We start from the raw sequence: 16,730 nt of genomic DNA, 5'->3' as shown, positions 1-16,730 counted from the left end.
ACAGAGGTCATATCTGTAGTACCTATTTCATTTCTAGGGGGAAGATCCTCATCTTCATGACTAGGATACCTCTCCTTCCGGTCAAGCAGAAGAAAATAAATCATTTTCTCTTGGTTTTCTCTGGAAAAAAAAAAAGAAAAAAACCCTTTAAATTTGAAGAGAAAAAACCATCAACATGTAGATAAACCCTTCTCATCAAACGAACAGCTATAGTTATTCTAAGTAAGCTGGAAATGGTCATGTATCTGCCAGCTAGATACATAACCCACAAAGCTTTTGAGAACCTTGCTGTCTCCAACAAGCAGCTAGTGAGAACGGGAAATAGGATTCCCATGTTACACACACAGAACAGAGGCACAGGACAGACGAGGTAATGTGTCCACAGGAAGTTCAAATCAAGAGTGGCAGCAAGACAGGTCTCCTGAGCCTCTAAGTGCTCTTTCCACTATGTGTCCCTCTTAACACCTCAGGAAATACATCAGCTTTCGGGCGTAAGCTGGAAATAAACAAAAAATTGCCAACAAAGACTTATCCAACACAAATAACAGCAATGATATGATCCCCATCCGGACTGCACGGCCCATCTTTGCATGAAGTGACCTTGGCTGGCAGCAAGGGAAGAGAGAGCACCATGCCTCCATTGCTGGTCAGGCTGTGAGCTTCTGACACATGGTGCAAGAAAGGCTCAGTGCTTGCTCCCAACACTTCACTAGCGAATGAGCAGCCAGAGGGTGAGAAGTTGCTACTGGTCCCTCACAGCGAGAGACATTAGTTAAAGCACTCTCTACCTCTCCCCAGGTTCATAAGCATCCCAGCCCATGGACACCCAACTCATACGAAGACTGAGCAAGTGCTTACTCTTCCGACAACAAGTCCTGTAAGAGTTTATTTCGGTCACGGAAGCAGCCTAACGAGTGCATGCTATCTAACACGTCTGGATCAATATCCTCCAAGGAAGGGAGAGAACGAATCTGCACCTTTCGAGGGATTGGTTGCTCTGGTTCTGGCTCATTCTTACCCCCTCTGCAGAGGAAAGAAGACGAGAGAGAGAAAGGGGGCAGAGAAAGAAGGAGAGAAAAGAAACATGAATCACAAATGAACCCATACTCTGAAACACAGCCTGCAGCAACAGATGGAAATAGCTTGTTAAATTCCCACTGAGAGACCAGAGCTCCCAACCAGACAGATATTCTTTTCAGAGGAAACCACTGTGAAGGCTAAGAGTGACCAGAACCTTGCGGATTTGGGTCTTTAATGAGAAATGTCTGCGTTCAGTCAGAAAGGCAGTAGGAACTTCACTTACCAGTGCCCTCATAATTTAAGCAGCTGTTCAGCATCCTAATGCCAAACATTTATAAAACACTACATGGTTTTAGAGATGCTGTCTCATCAGCAGGCCAGACCTCAGGCTATCAGGCTGAAAAGTGCAAGCTGAGTGATTCTCATTCAAAGAAGGAGCTGCAAACAAACCGTCACTGTTTTTCACCAATTCTGATTACAGCCAGCATTGCAGCAGCTTCTTTCTTTGAAGCTTCCCATGTGATTAAGAGATCTCAGTGTTCAGGTCCCCACTTGACACACTTTAAAAGGTTTTTGGAGAAACCAGGGTGTTTATTTACATGCCCAAATGAGAGAATTTCTGCTTCTCTTCAGACTTGCAAATTTGAAAATTGTGGCTCAAGCGTGATGCCAGAGGTCAGTGGCAGACCTCAGAATACACTGTTAGTGGTAGAGCATATTACTCTTTTAAAAGTAATTAACACAGGCTTCCTACATAATTATCTCATCCTATTCACTAGGCTCAGGAAATATTGATTATTCGTTGCAGTTAAAGGCCCTTACTGTAAGAAACAGGTCGAGGTGTCAGGGTATCTATAACCAACTGAATGATATATATTGCAGGCACCCTGAATATCCTTTGATTTTGTTTAGGTAGGCAGTGAACAATTTATGTGAACTCTATGCATCCAAAGAGGTGGGTTTGGCAGTGGTGGTATTTTGGTTGGTGAAACTGTCTACCCTGAATCTTCGCTATTTCTCAATGGATGCTTTGTGTGATGTCGAGGTTTTCCTACTCTGTGGGTGAGGTCCTCCCTTTCCGTTACGTGATGTAAATGTGTGACTTGAGTCCAAGCTCCCAGGGTGGGCAACAGGAATCGAGAATATTTAAACTGCATAAGATGTCAGCGTTGGCTGATTATGGGGCTGTGTTTGGGCAAGAGATTCTTCCGTTTGATGCTGGCAGAAGTAAGGTGAACACAACTTGTGAACTTACTTGCACAGCTTAAAATGCTCTGGGCTCAGATGTGAGCTATCCAAGTATCTACACAGAAAAAGGAGCTCCAACTCAAATGTCCCTAATTTTTCTTGGGTAGGTTAGAAAGCAACTCTGGTAGGATCATACACATGAGCTCAAGGTATCAGCCAGTGCACCAAAAAGAGAGCCAATACAGATTATCTCCTCCAAGGTAAGAAGGCAATACTAAGTCATTGCAGCCAGGGGTCTGATGCTAGGACAGGACAATTACATGCTACACCTTAATCATGGGAGATTGCTGGGTGCTACTTGCAATTTATTTTTAAGCAAGTTGAAATGCAGTTGTGAGGCATCTGCTCTGTTAACCATGTTTGCGGGACATCACTTGCAGAAAGACTCCTCGGAAATTTTCATTTTATCTTCTCTTGAAGCAGTGAAAATGTGCTCAGCCCTTTCTGGACACATGTCATGGAGTCAGACTCTAGTACGCATTACATGGGTCATGACAACATGGGTCAGATCCCAATTCTTTTATACTGAGCACTCACACACACCCTGCTCAGTTTTATTCAGTTTAGGGTGCTGGAAGCAGAATATACAGGATAGAGAAAGAATCTGCTCCTTGGGATTCGTTCTTGTGTGTCAAACCACTAAAACACAGCTTCTGATGCCCCCTTGGAGTCTCGCAGAAAGGTCTATGTCTTCTGCAATAACACGATGGTCCTGAATCTAAGGGTTAGATTCAAAAATCCTTGTTCAACTAAAGAAACATCTTACTCCTTGAGTGCCCTGTCTTTAAGAGGTAGCTACTCCTACCTCTTATGATCAGGATGTAGGTCTCAGCAGGTAATAAGCAATGATTAGATCATAACCTTGCACTATTAAGGCCAGTGATGACCCTGTCATTAAGATAAATTCTTGAAGGATGCACCTTTGAACAGCAGCTGAGTGTTTTGGGTTTTTTAATGATCTGCAGTTCACTTTTAAAAAATATTGAATTAATTAATCATTCATTATGTCACAAGCAGATGTCCTTAAAGTAATTTAAAGAGATTAAAAAGAGTTATTGTTTTGGAAAATGTCCAGAAAATCTGGGTTTCCTACTAGTTGTCCTAGTCTATAGCAGAATATCACCTGCAAGCTTCTTTTGTATCAATCAGCATGGGAGCCATTTCTAGAGAGCACAGCTTGCCATCGTCTGTGCATGAAAAGTGGCTTTTCCTTATGCCCTGCACCTGGTCAGCCTCAGACATAGTCAGGAATTTTCACACCTCCTCATCAGGTACAAGTGAAATCTGCAAAGAGGCACGTCGTCATTTGGCAACACAATTCAATGCTTCAGGAAATGAAAATCACCGGGTCTGGGCTGTGATTGGCATGACTGTATTGCCTGTTCCATTCTCAGCCTAGCAGAGAGTGACAAATTTGTTGCATTTCAGCCCACATCGACATCAAACAATGTCACACGATGAATACTGCAAATCACGTATGTTTTTTTAAAGGCCCGCATGAATGTAATTGCTGCTTTAAAACCCATTCTCTTTTGTGAGAATTGGTGCATACAATGGCTGTGATTCCAGACCAGGGCGGACTTCTTCAGCCTCTCCATGAAATTCCCTCATGAATCTCACCGAGATGCACATTTGCATCAGTGCAAAGCAAAGCAGAACCGGTACAGTTATTCTTTTTCTGGTTTTAGGGAATTTGGTACCTTCACAATTCGGGCAATAACTCAGTGTTACAGGAGTATGTATTTACCATAAGAGCTAATTTTATTTGCCCTCTTGCTTTATTAAAAAAATGTGAAAATAACCGCTGGTTATTTACTGATTTATGATAACCCGCGCTTGAGGTAAAAAGAAATTATTTCAATTAAAAAGGCTTTAAAAACCTCACTGAATTAATTTGGGTGGGAGAGCAAGAAGAACTGGAGGTTGGTGATGGTGATGAAAGGATTCTCTTTGGTTTGTTTTTTTCCTTTTTTTAGGCTTGTGAATCATGATTTCAACTTTCAAGACCTCTTTCTCTGCCTGCCTAGTTTGCAATTAAATCTTTTCCTCAGTTTTACTGTAGCCTTAATATTTATTTGAAGAATTAAGTGAAATCACTTGTATGTTCTGAGTACAACTTTCAGGTCAGCAATCTATATGTGACAAAGAATGAAGATTTTACATAGAATAGCAGTGTTACATGAAATAAAGAAAAAATGAAAGACGTGAGCAAAACAGCCACGGAGTAAAACACTTACAATCCCTCCTTCTCTGTCAGCATCAATATTTCCAGGCAAAATGAATGCAAAGAGGCTGTGATGAAAGTAGTTGAATTTTGGAGGTAGCAGGGTTATTCACAGACTAAATTTAGCCAAAGGAGGTTAACCTCCTTGAGTCAATCCATGGGCAGTATAGAGAAAATGAGAAAGAGACTCAGTAAAAAAGCTATTTTGAGCAGAAACTTCATTTTAGGCAATCTGAACAGACTTCTGGAAGAGCTTTTCTCTCTCTGCATTGACTGCACCGGGAGTCTAGGGGAGACTTGCTTTTGCGAAACTCAGTTTCTACTTCTGAAAACAGCCTTGGATGCTATTTCCATTGGGGTAAAAAACTGTTTACTGTGTCAATCATCAGAGAGTCTGACCTTCATCAAGAAGTACACGAAAATGTTCAAACACGTCTGCAAAGAAAAAAAATCTTCAAATTCTAAATCTAGAATACAGTCATGAAATAACACCTGCCTAATTGTACATGTGAGCCTGGGACAACAGTGCTTCGACAGGTGAAAACTTCCAGGCAAAAATCTTCAGGAGAGTTAGAATAATACTATAAGTGATCAATGACATTTCATTTGATTTCCTATTCCAGTTCTGATTAAAGCGCAGAGAAAGTCAGCTGATTTCACTCCATGAAGAAACAGAGGGGATCAGCTGTCCAGTCTGATGTAAACAGCATTTACTTCTGGAATTGCTAGTAGGACATTATAGGAGGGGTATTTCAGAGATTACAATTAGAGATTTCCCCCCTCCATTTTTCCTACATTTATCCATGAGAGTTTAAAAGAAAAATAATACCTGCAGCAAACAACACTCCAGTCCTCCTTTGGTTTAAAAAAGTGCCATGTCAACTGGTAACTGGAGAGAGCATGAAAAAGCCATGGGCAGAGTGCTGCCACCATTTCAGCTGAACTAAGAAAAAAACATGTTATTCAACAAACTGCTGAACGCCCTCAGGTCCTATCAAAGTCAGATAAATCCAGAAGTGAACATTGCCCATAAGATAGAATTAGAGAAAACAAAACAAAACCAAAAGTTTATTTGTTTCCTGGTGACAGGCTTAAATATCAGTTCATATCATCCTCAAGTATTTCCCAAGAGCAATGATAGGATTATGAAGGCAGAACTTTCCTTATCACCCACCTGGGGAACCTGTAGGTATGCTGACCCCAAGAAGCATGTATCAAACCATCATTCCCTTGTTTAATATGTGAATTATGCTCCTTAGTTTGATTAGGTTATCATCAGTATAAAAAAAAAAAAAGTTATTTACTTAGGTTTCTTGAAATACTATTAAGGCTACACAAAGTGCAAGGTCACTTTTAAAAGCCATCAAACTTCCTTATACCCAAACCACTAGACAGGTGCATACTTTTCTCACGGACCTCCTGTTTCACTGTCAAGACTGCTGCTTTTAATCAAGTCACAGAACTACTCTCACATCAACAGGTTACAAGGTCAGGAGCAGCCTCTTAGCTTGCTGCGAAGAAGGAGTAGGGATTATGAGACAGAAAAGCTCTTGTTCACAGGTGCTTACTTATCAATATCATCATTTTTGTTTCTACTTCAGAGAAAAGCCAAGATACCAAGAAGGAACAAATGAAAGCTTTCTTGTCAAGAAGGTATTACAAAGGATTGTCTGTAGCACTTGGATAGCAAACTAAACATGGCTGTTAGTTGGGGGTTTTTTTGCTGATCACTTGCAGGTATCTTTTTAACACAGAAAGTTGCTGGACTGAACGTCTTATTTCAAACAATTGTTAGCCACTGTATAAAAAGTTCCCGGCTTGAACCATATATAGATGAAATTATATGAGTAGCAAAGGGTAAAAAAAAAATTAGATGCCTTTCTGTCCTCTACCCCTTTCTCCACCTGTATGAAAGCTGCTTTCAAACTCCAGTCTCTCTCTTTAGAGATCACTAGAATATCAGCTCCTGTAACAGAACCAATAATAAATGCATGCAAAAGTGAATTAAAAAAGTGTTACTTACATATACCAGATGTGTTTCTGAATATGTTCTAGCTGTAAATGAGAAGAAAACAAGCAATCAGTGCTGTAAAACAGAAAAGGTAACTCCACAAGACATCCTTATTAAAGGCTTATTCAAGTAAGTCCAACATTCCAGAGATGGATGTGTGCAAACAACAGGAACTTTATGCTGCATAAAGAGCATGCTCATCCTCACCCACCCCACTGGAAATGAGGCTATAATTCCAGACATAAGGAATCACTCAGGAACAAATCCCAGCAAAATGAGTAAGTACAAGGCTTCACAGACAAGTGTTTTGGCAATTTAAGTTTTTCCCTTCCTAAGCCCTTCCTCTCTATAATCTAACTGAAGCGAACAAACTGCTCCTTTCTGTATGTGCATAATAGCTGATTCTTTACACCTAAAGTTAATTTCTAGTTTTGTTTTGGAAAAAAGAGAGAGAGAAGGAAATAGAAACAGGTTCAAACAGATAATGTGAATAAACAAAAGAAATTCCTCATGTGTGATATGACCTTCTACCAGGACCCATTCTTGATTGGCTTCACATTTAATATTAAAATCTAAAGACCTAGTAGAATAAGGTTCTATGTCAAAATAATACCATTTTTTATTCCAGCACCTGAACACCAGACTGCAAATTTCTTTTACTTCCCCGTTTTACACATGAGCATTTTACTGTGTAATGAAGGACTGATCAAAGCTGAACAGTGGCAGATCCCAGCAAATGTTACACGATGACCATGTTTTCCACAAGCATGGGGGAAAAGAAAGCAACACCCTTTTTCCAAGAGAAGCTCTTAACCGTGCAGAGAACAAACTGTTCATATGATATACTTAGAGCAGAACCTTCCTAATCTGGTTTTTTTGAAGCATCATCACAGTAGAAAAGAACTTTTTATAGATGCCCAGGGATTATTCATTATGTGGACAATATCTCTCATATTCCTCACTACGAAGCACCTTTGTACGTGCAGAACAATATGCACGCTCACTGCACATAGGCTTGCATTTGTGCAACACGCAGGTGAGAGGCAGGGGAGACCTGGAAGGAAACTCAAGTGCTAACAGCTATAAGATGAAACCATAGACCCATTAAACTGGTCAGGAAGAACGGTGACAGCTGTCCTGCTCTTATTACTTTCCACTTCAATTCCAGAACAATGAGAATCAGAGAGAAAAAAAAAAGAAAAAAAAGAGGAACGGACAAACAACAAAATCTCAGAGATAGAAAGTAGGTGTTTGCCACAGAGAGCAAGGAATCAGAGACCTCTGTGCTATGGAACAACAGCTCCGAGCCTGGGAGACCAGGAAGACCTGAGGTCAGCTCTATATAAGATCATTTTTTAAGTGAGACAGGGCTTTTCCTGAAAATAAAGAAACAAGGGAATGCAGCTTAGGAAAGCATGACAGGAGGCTGCAGGCATCAGTATGAGAGACAAACAGCCTCCTTTAAAACCAAGACTATATCAACACTGCAATCAGAGGTACAGTTGGTACTCGCTTATCTAGCTGTCTTCTAACCAGCTCAGGTGCTCGGAGCACGAATGCCCTCCAGTACACATATCCATGGGCCCAGGCAGACTTGCACAGCTTCCAGTTGTGGCCTCAATTCTGCCACAATAATTTCCCTTCATCACAACTTCCCTTGCATTAGGTAGGCCTTTCGTCCCTGCACTATTAAGAGAGAGGTGGAATATTCCTGACACACTGCCATCTCCCCTGACCAGCTTAACTCCAGATAAGATACAGGTTATGGGTGTTCCCCCAACAGTGTGGAGATGCAGCCCTCTTCCTCCTGGTTCTTTGCAAGCTGAGGTACAAACACAGAACATAAGAAGAACCTCTTTTGTACAGTTTCCATGGGACAGGATTTTAGCATCGTTACTTATCAGGTCCATAGTACTGTGAGGATCTGCTAAGGAGTGTACCGTACCTCCTTTGTTCAGTAAAACTACCCTATGAGATGCGTATCTACTCGTTATTTCATATACACCACATGGAGGGTTAGAGACATTAATGGTTTCAGACAAGATGCAGATGATACAGCTAAGTGATGTCCAAGCCTCTTTCATGCTTGCTTCTCCTGCTGCATTTTCTGTCTCCGTGGGTCACATTGTTCTTTTGTGCCTCTGATATGCAGAAATGCCATGGCAAAGCAGACAACAGCACTTCATGTTCTGAGTCAGAGAGGGGGAAGAAAGGAAGGTCACCACTTCATGTCTTAGTCACAGAACCTCTGGGCTCCTTCAGAGAAGATGTCAAAGAGAAATCCCTTCTGCCCAACCCTGCTGATCAACCTCCTTCAAGCTCATGAACCCATAGCATTTTTCTGAAAGAGAAGCCCTGTAGCACCTTGATATACATTTGAAGGTGTATGAGAGCTCTCATGGTTGCTGTTTACCTACACATCTGCCATTCAATCCACATCAAAACCACTGCTGTGAAGTACGTTGGGATGTCCCAGATACGAAAAGTATTCTACAAAACCAATTTCTATTCTGATTCAAATGTAATTGCATTGAAATGTCATTACAAGTGTGCTTGCTGCTGCCAACATCTTCACTGCTTTTTTAAAGGTAATTAATTAATGCTTTGTTGCTTTTCATCTGCATTAAAGTGACAAGAGGGTTATGGGAGGGCGATTGGTTTTGACAAGGAGAAGTCTGTATGCTTTTTACTATGCAATGCAAGGGAGGGAGATACACAGTGGGAGCTAATCTCACTCCTCCTGCCTTCATTTAAACACAATGTTTAAATGCATTTAAGTGACGAAGGCATTTAACAACCCTTCCCAGAGGGTTCTTCTTGCTGTTTGCACATGAGTTTGCCAAATTTAATGCCATTTCATGGAAGCTGTAAAAATGCTGCTTCCTAGTATCTCCTAGCCACCGCAGGCAATTGTCTCGTGATGCCATCTCTGAAACAACAAAACATGCTCAGATCCATTGCACGTGCACAGTCAGAGGAGAGACTTCTGCAAGCTAAAATGCTGTAATGGAAGGAGAGGGGGAATTACTTTATCATGGGTTTATGTAAAAATACTTCCAAAATATATTAAAATTGTATACTAAAGTAGCATCTAGGAGCCCCACTCACAGATGAGAGACCCACTGTGATACAGAACTGTACAAGCTCATCAGAAAAAGAGGTCTCCTCCCCCAAGGAGCTTACGTCTGAATTCTAAGGCAGGGAACAACAGATGGAGACAGACAGGCAGATGGAAAACAAGACAGCGCTGTCTACATCCTCAGCACTGATCTCAGCAGAGTGGTTGCCAAGCTAAGAAGTTCTGACCTAAAGAAAAACTTTCTCAAAGTCTGTGGATATGGATGAGGGCTTCTGGACTAGAACTCATGTCAAATTTCAAACTTCCCTGTCCAGAAAGGGAACAGCCTCAAACCCATCTGGGCACTAAATCGACCCATATCTCAGATGAATCTTCTTCATTCAGAAGATCCTCTAGTCTGAGCTTTAAACCTACTGTATAATGTCAAGGTAGAGGCTTTTCCTGACCAAAGGATTCAAGCTGGCAGTGCAAACAGTACTGGTAAAACCATTATCTGTATCAGTAGTAGCACCCATACTATAGCAGCCTCCACGGACCTTGAAAAGGGCAAGGTATCACTGTGGTACGTGCACAGTGCATGAATAGGCCCTTGGCAGCCAAGAGCTTACAGCCTAAATACATCAACTGGACAATTACCTCCATTCTACAGGTAGTAAAGTGAGATAATTTAGATGATATGATAGGCACCTTACTGTAAGATCTTCTAGAAAAATGCAGAAGGAATCAGGTGAGTTTTCCCTTGTTCATTTTTTTAATATTCTTTAGATACTGTGGTCCATCATTAGCATACATTAGACCCAAGAAAAAACAGAATCAGAGAGCAGAGAGAAGATTCTAAAAATGTGTGTAATTTAAGTTGGATAATATTCAGGGACAGGTATTTCAGACTACGTGGACACCCAACATGGAAGACAAGTCATTCTACTCTGGAATAAAAGGTCAACACTGGAACAATAACAGCTTTATCAGAATAGCTTATTCTCCAATACCTGCTCTGAACCACCTTGTTCTACAGACAAAGTTTCAATAATGTTCATCCATCTTTAAACGGAAAGTGGACCAAAAGCTCCTTACTTTCCCCCCTTTGCCTTTGTGCTTCTGTAGAAGAAAGTATTGGCTGCGAATGTAAATGGATTCCACTACAGGAGCTGTAATTCTCCACTGTAGAGATGCTGAATCATTTGAAACCTCCAAGGAAAAAAACATTCACTTTCTGAAGAGCACATAACTGAAAGAAACCTCATCCTGCAGTACTGCAGGCACCGAGAGCACTCATTGTCTTCCATAAACCTTCTCAAACTTAAAACTAGTTCACTTTTCCTTCCCAACACATCCTACTAGAAAGCTGTCCCAGAACCCCACTAATATGGCTAAAGTGCTTCTGCTAATCTCTAGCCTACTTTCATGTAAGGCCATTTGACATACATTTGTTTTTGTGCCAGTACCTTCCTTTAGTTTAAATAATCCTTCTCTCCCTAGTAATTACCTCTCATGAATATGCAGATGACCAGTACAACCTTTCTTAGACATCATCTGTGTAGACTAAGTGGAGCTCTTTTAGGCTGTGCTATTCAGACAGGCTCTCTCAAATGCTGACCACCTCAGTACTCATTCTTTGTTTGATTTCATCTTTCATGAATACGGGTGGTCAGCAATATCACGACCAGCAGCTAGCATCAACTGTTGCAGTGTACTGAAAGAAAAACATTGATTCTTTTATTTTAAAGCATGTTTAGTAAAACAGGCCCGGTAAAGGAGAGTGGTCAAGGATGTCCCACTAACCATACTTGAGGCTACGTAATATATGGTGAGCGTGAACAGTATTCCACTGAGATATAATAAAGTCTTCTTTCCATAAATGAATCATATACAAAGAAAGGTAACGCCTATTTCTTAAGGCAGGAAAGGGCCAGCAGCAATAATTCTGAGTACCCTCCTCTCCATTAATCCTCTCAAGCTCTAAGAAACACTGAAGCCGAATGATGACAGTTAAATGTGAATGCTAGTTCTGTTTTTGTTGATCATTTTAACAGATGGACTGGGGAAGGTGTGGGTGTGCTGTGAAATGGCAATTACTGGAGGGAGGGAAATGCAGTTGGATGAAAAGGAAAAGAGATAAAAAAAAGGAACAAAGCAGAGAGGGGAAGGAAAAAATGAAAGAAAAAAATTCTAGTGACCTTACATTTCACTACATTTTTCTGCTAAATTCACCAGTGAGATATTGAGCAAATGATCAGTAATGGTAACAGCTACATCTGTACTTATTGTACCCAAGCCACAACTTTGCTCAGATCTTTGTATAAATATCAAATTGCTTCAAGTGAGATATTTTCTAGGAATAAAGCCTTCCAAATAAACCCATATTTATACCCTTTTTCACAGGACACAGCTAAAATAGAATTCAGATCTCTCCTCAAAATGAACTATATATTCCTAGCTCCTGTGCAGTAAACAAAGAGCTCCCTTCCGCCTGGCAATCTACGCAACCAGCACGTTAACAGCATGAAGTGTGACAGTAGCAGGGACAGCAAACCGAGAGACCCTAAAATAATGAAAATAACATTGCAGCTAATAACAAAGAGCTATCCTTTTTTCCTCCCGGCTCTCAGCTCTTGAATATGTTTTACTTCAAATTCTTATTCACAATTCACTGGCTAGTGCTTGTCAATAACTATCTGATCTGGGTTTTTTTCCTCCCTAAGGAAATATGAGCTTAATTTTGATCAAGAAAAGGAGGGGGGGCTGTCACTCTGGGACCTTGATTTACCTTAACTGTTTTCTCTCTTACGCGTGTACATTCTCTGCTGTATTGCACAATTCAAAACATTTAGGAACTATGCTCTATGGAAAAACTCATTCAGGACAATTTGAAGAAGATCTGATGATCTGCTCCCTGGCATACTCAAAAATCAGCACTAAGATCTCTGACAGAAAAAAAAAAACCACAACAGGAAAACTGTTATGTTTACATTATGGAAAGGAAACTAAGCTAGAGAGGGACATGGTGACTTTCTTGATCATGAAGAACAGCTGTCTCACATCTCAAGGTATAGCCCTAACCTCTGCAGTGTTCTTTCCACGAAAATACTTGGAAAAATAGTTTTTCTTTCTTTAAAAATCTGTTCAAAAAAGGCCTTTTAAAGTGCCTAATATTTTGATGGGTTTTTCTTCCAATCACTGCTACTTACGTACTGCAAACGTGATGGCTTCTGGGTTTGCAAAAGTAGGGATACTAGTAATAACAGCATGAAGAACTTTTCACCTGCATCACCAAATAGAGCATGACCTGGTTTTGTAATGAATGAAAGAAAAACCCAGCTGCAGCTGTCAGGTAATACTGTAAAGAGAGTTGTGAAGGGAGTTTCAGTTCACTTCTTAGCAGACAGGTGTCTGCATCCCGAAAGCACCATCACAGCTGGCACAGACTGATGCTGCTGTTAGCAATCTCAGCAGAGAGGCCAAGCAGTGATCTGAGAGTTTATTTATAAATATTTTAGCAGACTGAAGAACCAGGAGGAGTTTTAAATTTACATTTCTTTATACATACTCCCACTCAGAATCTGTGAGCTTAGTAAATCTGTATAAAATCATCACCACAGCCTGACAATAGGATTTACAAGGGCAATGTACCCATAAAGGCAGACGCCTCCACTGACAAGCAGGCAATCTTGCTTTCCAAAATGATTTTAATTGCTAATTTTTTTTAATTCCCCAAAACATTAACACAGTGTTAATGAAGGATACAATCACTACACAGTGCTCACCCTTGCAGGGTCTCTGTTGTAGTGATGGGATGTATCCTAGATGCAAAGACTCAGTGCTGAATGCCAGGAGCTCCACACTGTGGGCCTAATCGTGCTCAGGACCCCAGGGCACAAGATGAAAGAGCAGACTGCAAGACACTTGCTCTGAAGGCTGCTAGAGGATAATGCAGAGCAAATGCAGGATAGAATACAATGCAGGTTGTGTGGCATGAAGTGAGAGGCCATCACTTTTGTCAGAAATGTAAGAAAAGCATACTCTGTTTAATAGCAAAGCTTCAAATAACAGTTTTGACCTTCAAACAGTTATATCACGTCCCTGACAAACTGCTGTACCAGCCAGGAGAGCCAGACAACTGAGGTAGACTCCAAAATGTGCTAATGGGTCAGTAGCACTGTGATGACATTATAAGGGTTTTCTTCTAAATGACCACTGTTACATATAACGGAGAATTAGGAGGCTAGAGAAGAGACACAAAGGTAATCCGCCCTCATGATTCAAAAGAGAAGGTAATTAACTTCTTCCCAAAGACTCCAACACTTCCACTCATTCTTTACCCATGAGGAAACACACAGGAGCGGCAGTAAATCAACACTACCTTAGTTATTCAACCGCAAATGCAACAACGTGACAAATGAAGCCTTGCTCACATGACTTGCAGCAAATGCCTTCTTACCGTGAGACGTTTCGAGGCGTCCACTTCAATCATCCCCCGCAAAAGGTTCTGACAGTCTGGGGGGATAAAATGTGGCATGTGGAACACTCCACGTTTCACCTTCTCCAACAGTTGCCGCAAGTTGTCGTCATCGAAAGGCAGAGCACCCTGCAGGAATATGACACAGTGGTGGATGGGAGAGAAGAACAAAAGTGAATTAGAGAGGGCAAAAGGAGAAAAGCCAGGATAAACATGCTGAGAGAATGGAAAAGAGGAAGTCAGCTCACAAGGAATTATTATAATAACTGAAAAACCTTTTTATCCATTGAAAATGAATAATTTCTTAGTACCGCTGTATTTTCTCCAACATAGGAAACAAAACTGAGGACATAGTTTTTTTATTAGACCTTTAATTAGAAAATGACTACCAGTATAAAACATAATACAAAATATGAAATTGCCTTTCCAGGCAAATTCACCAAAGATGCATGGATTCACTTAAATTCAGCTCAAGCTTTTGATCTGCTGGTATTCCTCCTGGGCATACTTTCACAGCAGCAATGTTTATCGTCTCCTTATTTTTAATCTTCCTGAGACACATTTATTGCAGACATTGAAAAGGAGGTGAACGGAATTTGAGAGGCTTTCAGTAAAGAACATCCTCTTTCTGATGGAGCAGTGAAATGACACAGCTGAAAGAAACCCTAACCAACATTAGCCTTTGGAAGCAGCAGACATTCTACCTGTTTAATATACTCCATCCAGTTCCCATGCTGTAGTCAGGTCATCAGTTCCTATTGCTTCCCTACTGTAGCTCACTTACATGAATGGCTTGAGGTTTTTTTAGCTGAAATTACATTTTGAATAGATCATCAGCTTGCCACAAAAAGCAGCAAAAGACCTATCCTTGCTGCAAGGACAAAAAGGAAAAAAAGAAGTTGAAATCTTTAGGATAACTCCACCAACTGAAGCTGATACTCTTTTATAGCAAGTCTGCACCTTTCTAGATATTCTCACTTCCTTCTTTCACTGCCTAATTCTAGGTGCCGAGCTTCCTTGATTTCCAGGATGGTTTGTGGGAAGCTGCAAGCTGTCAGCTGCTGTGATAATGAAGCTTTAAGTTGTCAATTCTGGCACTGCTCTTACTACAGCAAGTAGTGCATCTGTATAAGCAATCCTGTGTCTATGGTTTACGGAGACCAACAGCTCCATTTACAGAAGCCTCAGAAAGCCCACCTGATGGCAACCACTACTGGGCACTATTTACTGTCGTTTGTTCATTCAAGTGGCCTTGAAGAGAGAGAGTCTCCTTGCCTTCTGTAACCAATCCCCTGAGTTACCTACTCTTTTCCTAACCGTTCCAGACTTAAAGGAAAATCAATTCTGATAGTTCAGTACTTTGGCTAATGCAATTTAAGCCACGATGAAGTCAGCAAGGCTGCTTTGTGGCATTTCCTGAAGGTAACAACTACAGCTCTTTTATTACTACCACCTGCTATTATAGCTTGAGACTTTTTGTAGGGTTTGTCCTGACATAATTAACTGGAGAGCTCTGCACTCTCCGTCAATAATAGACTTATTTCAATCGTTTTTCAGGCTCATGTATATATGTAGGAACAGTTGAAGATGCAGCAACAGAGAGATACCAAATCTTGAGAGAGAATCCCCCTGAAATGAAAAGCCCACTCCTACAAATCCTAACCATCTTGACACATTCTCTCTTCTATTTTTACAAATTCAAGAAGTTATATTAAGAGCTCATTATACAGTTCTATTTTATCAGCCATGAAAATAGCTGCTCAGGAGCAATAGATGACCAGGTGCTATCTAGTGAGATAGTTAAAATTCTTCCCTGGCAACATCAAGATAAAAAATCTAAAACTTCAAAAATGTCAGTGAATTGTAATGACTAAAAAGAAAAAAAGAGTAAGATCAGTTAAGGTGAATTAGAGCATCATACTGAGATTACTTCAAGGTTATTTTGATTCGGGCCATTAATACAATTATCACATTTTTTGAAAAAAAATTCCTTTAAAATTTTCAAGTATTTTAAACAAAAATAATGTGCAGAATCTAATTCTGACTGTACATTGTACAAGTGCTTTTGTCAAAATAAAACACTTAAGTGAAGTAATTAGGTTTACTAATAAATGTACGAGGACATCAAAATTTTACTTCAGGCCTGTTATTTTTATAACTGTAGATGATCATCTGAACTATTACAGCTAAAAAAAACTTAACATGCACATAAAATCTATTCTCATATACAGTATTCAATCTGTACATGGTATACGCTTATATAAACATAAACTATATTTTCCTACATTATACTATGGAAATTGCTAACAAATGCCAAGCCTATCTGCCCCCAGCTGGACATCCAATTGTTGTATGTTTAGGAGTATTACATTACCACTGCAAATCAGAGTAAATTCCACAGAGAATTGAAACTTTGATCGACAGAAGGATAAGTTACAAGATACCACATTTTGAATACTAAAGAAAGTATTACTGAGCCAGATGGAAACTAATTTAAACTTTGTACTACTGGCTCACTTTTATATTCCCAAGTGTACCAAATTAAAATGTAGCTTGATACTTGCACGAAACAAAATTGTTGCACTCAAATCTTCTCTTGATAAAACACTGCAGTTAATGTATGCATATACCTACTGAAACACATACATACATACAGCAGAGAAAACAGAACACTTCCTAAACCCAGCCATAT

At 40.2% G+C, this 16,730-nt stretch overlaps 1 protein-coding gene across 14 annotated transcripts in view; it reads right to left on the bottom strand.

Annotated features, from left to right (window-relative positions):
• The window catches only part of BRSK2 (BR serine/threonine kinase 2), a 324,688-nt gene that overhangs the window by 53,851 nt on the left and 254,107 nt on the right, over positions 1 to 16,730 (bottom strand). For all 14 annotated transcript variants that reach the window (XM_052811057.1, XM_052811058.1, XM_052811061.1 and 11 more), the window contains exons 8-11: positions 14,021 to 14,167; positions 6,516 to 6,547; positions 859 to 1,023; positions 23 to 120 (exon numbers count right to left, since the gene is read on the bottom strand). In XM_052811057.1, coding sequence (XP_052667017.1) covers positions 23 to 120; positions 859 to 1,023; positions 6,516 to 6,547; positions 14,021 to 14,167 — 442 coding nt within the window. The remainder of the gene's footprint in view (positions 1 to 22; positions 121 to 858; positions 1,024 to 6,515; positions 6,548 to 14,020; positions 14,168 to 16,730) is intronic.

The sequence above is a fragment of the Harpia harpyja genome, chromosome 16 (genome assembly GCF_026419915.1).
Source record: "Harpia harpyja isolate bHarHar1 chromosome 16, bHarHar1 primary haplotype, whole genome shotgun sequence".
In the NCBI taxonomy this organism is placed as follows: Eukaryota; Metazoa; Chordata; class Aves; order Accipitriformes; family Accipitridae; genus Harpia; species Harpia harpyja.
This window is presented reverse-complemented; position numbering and strand designations above follow the sequence as displayed.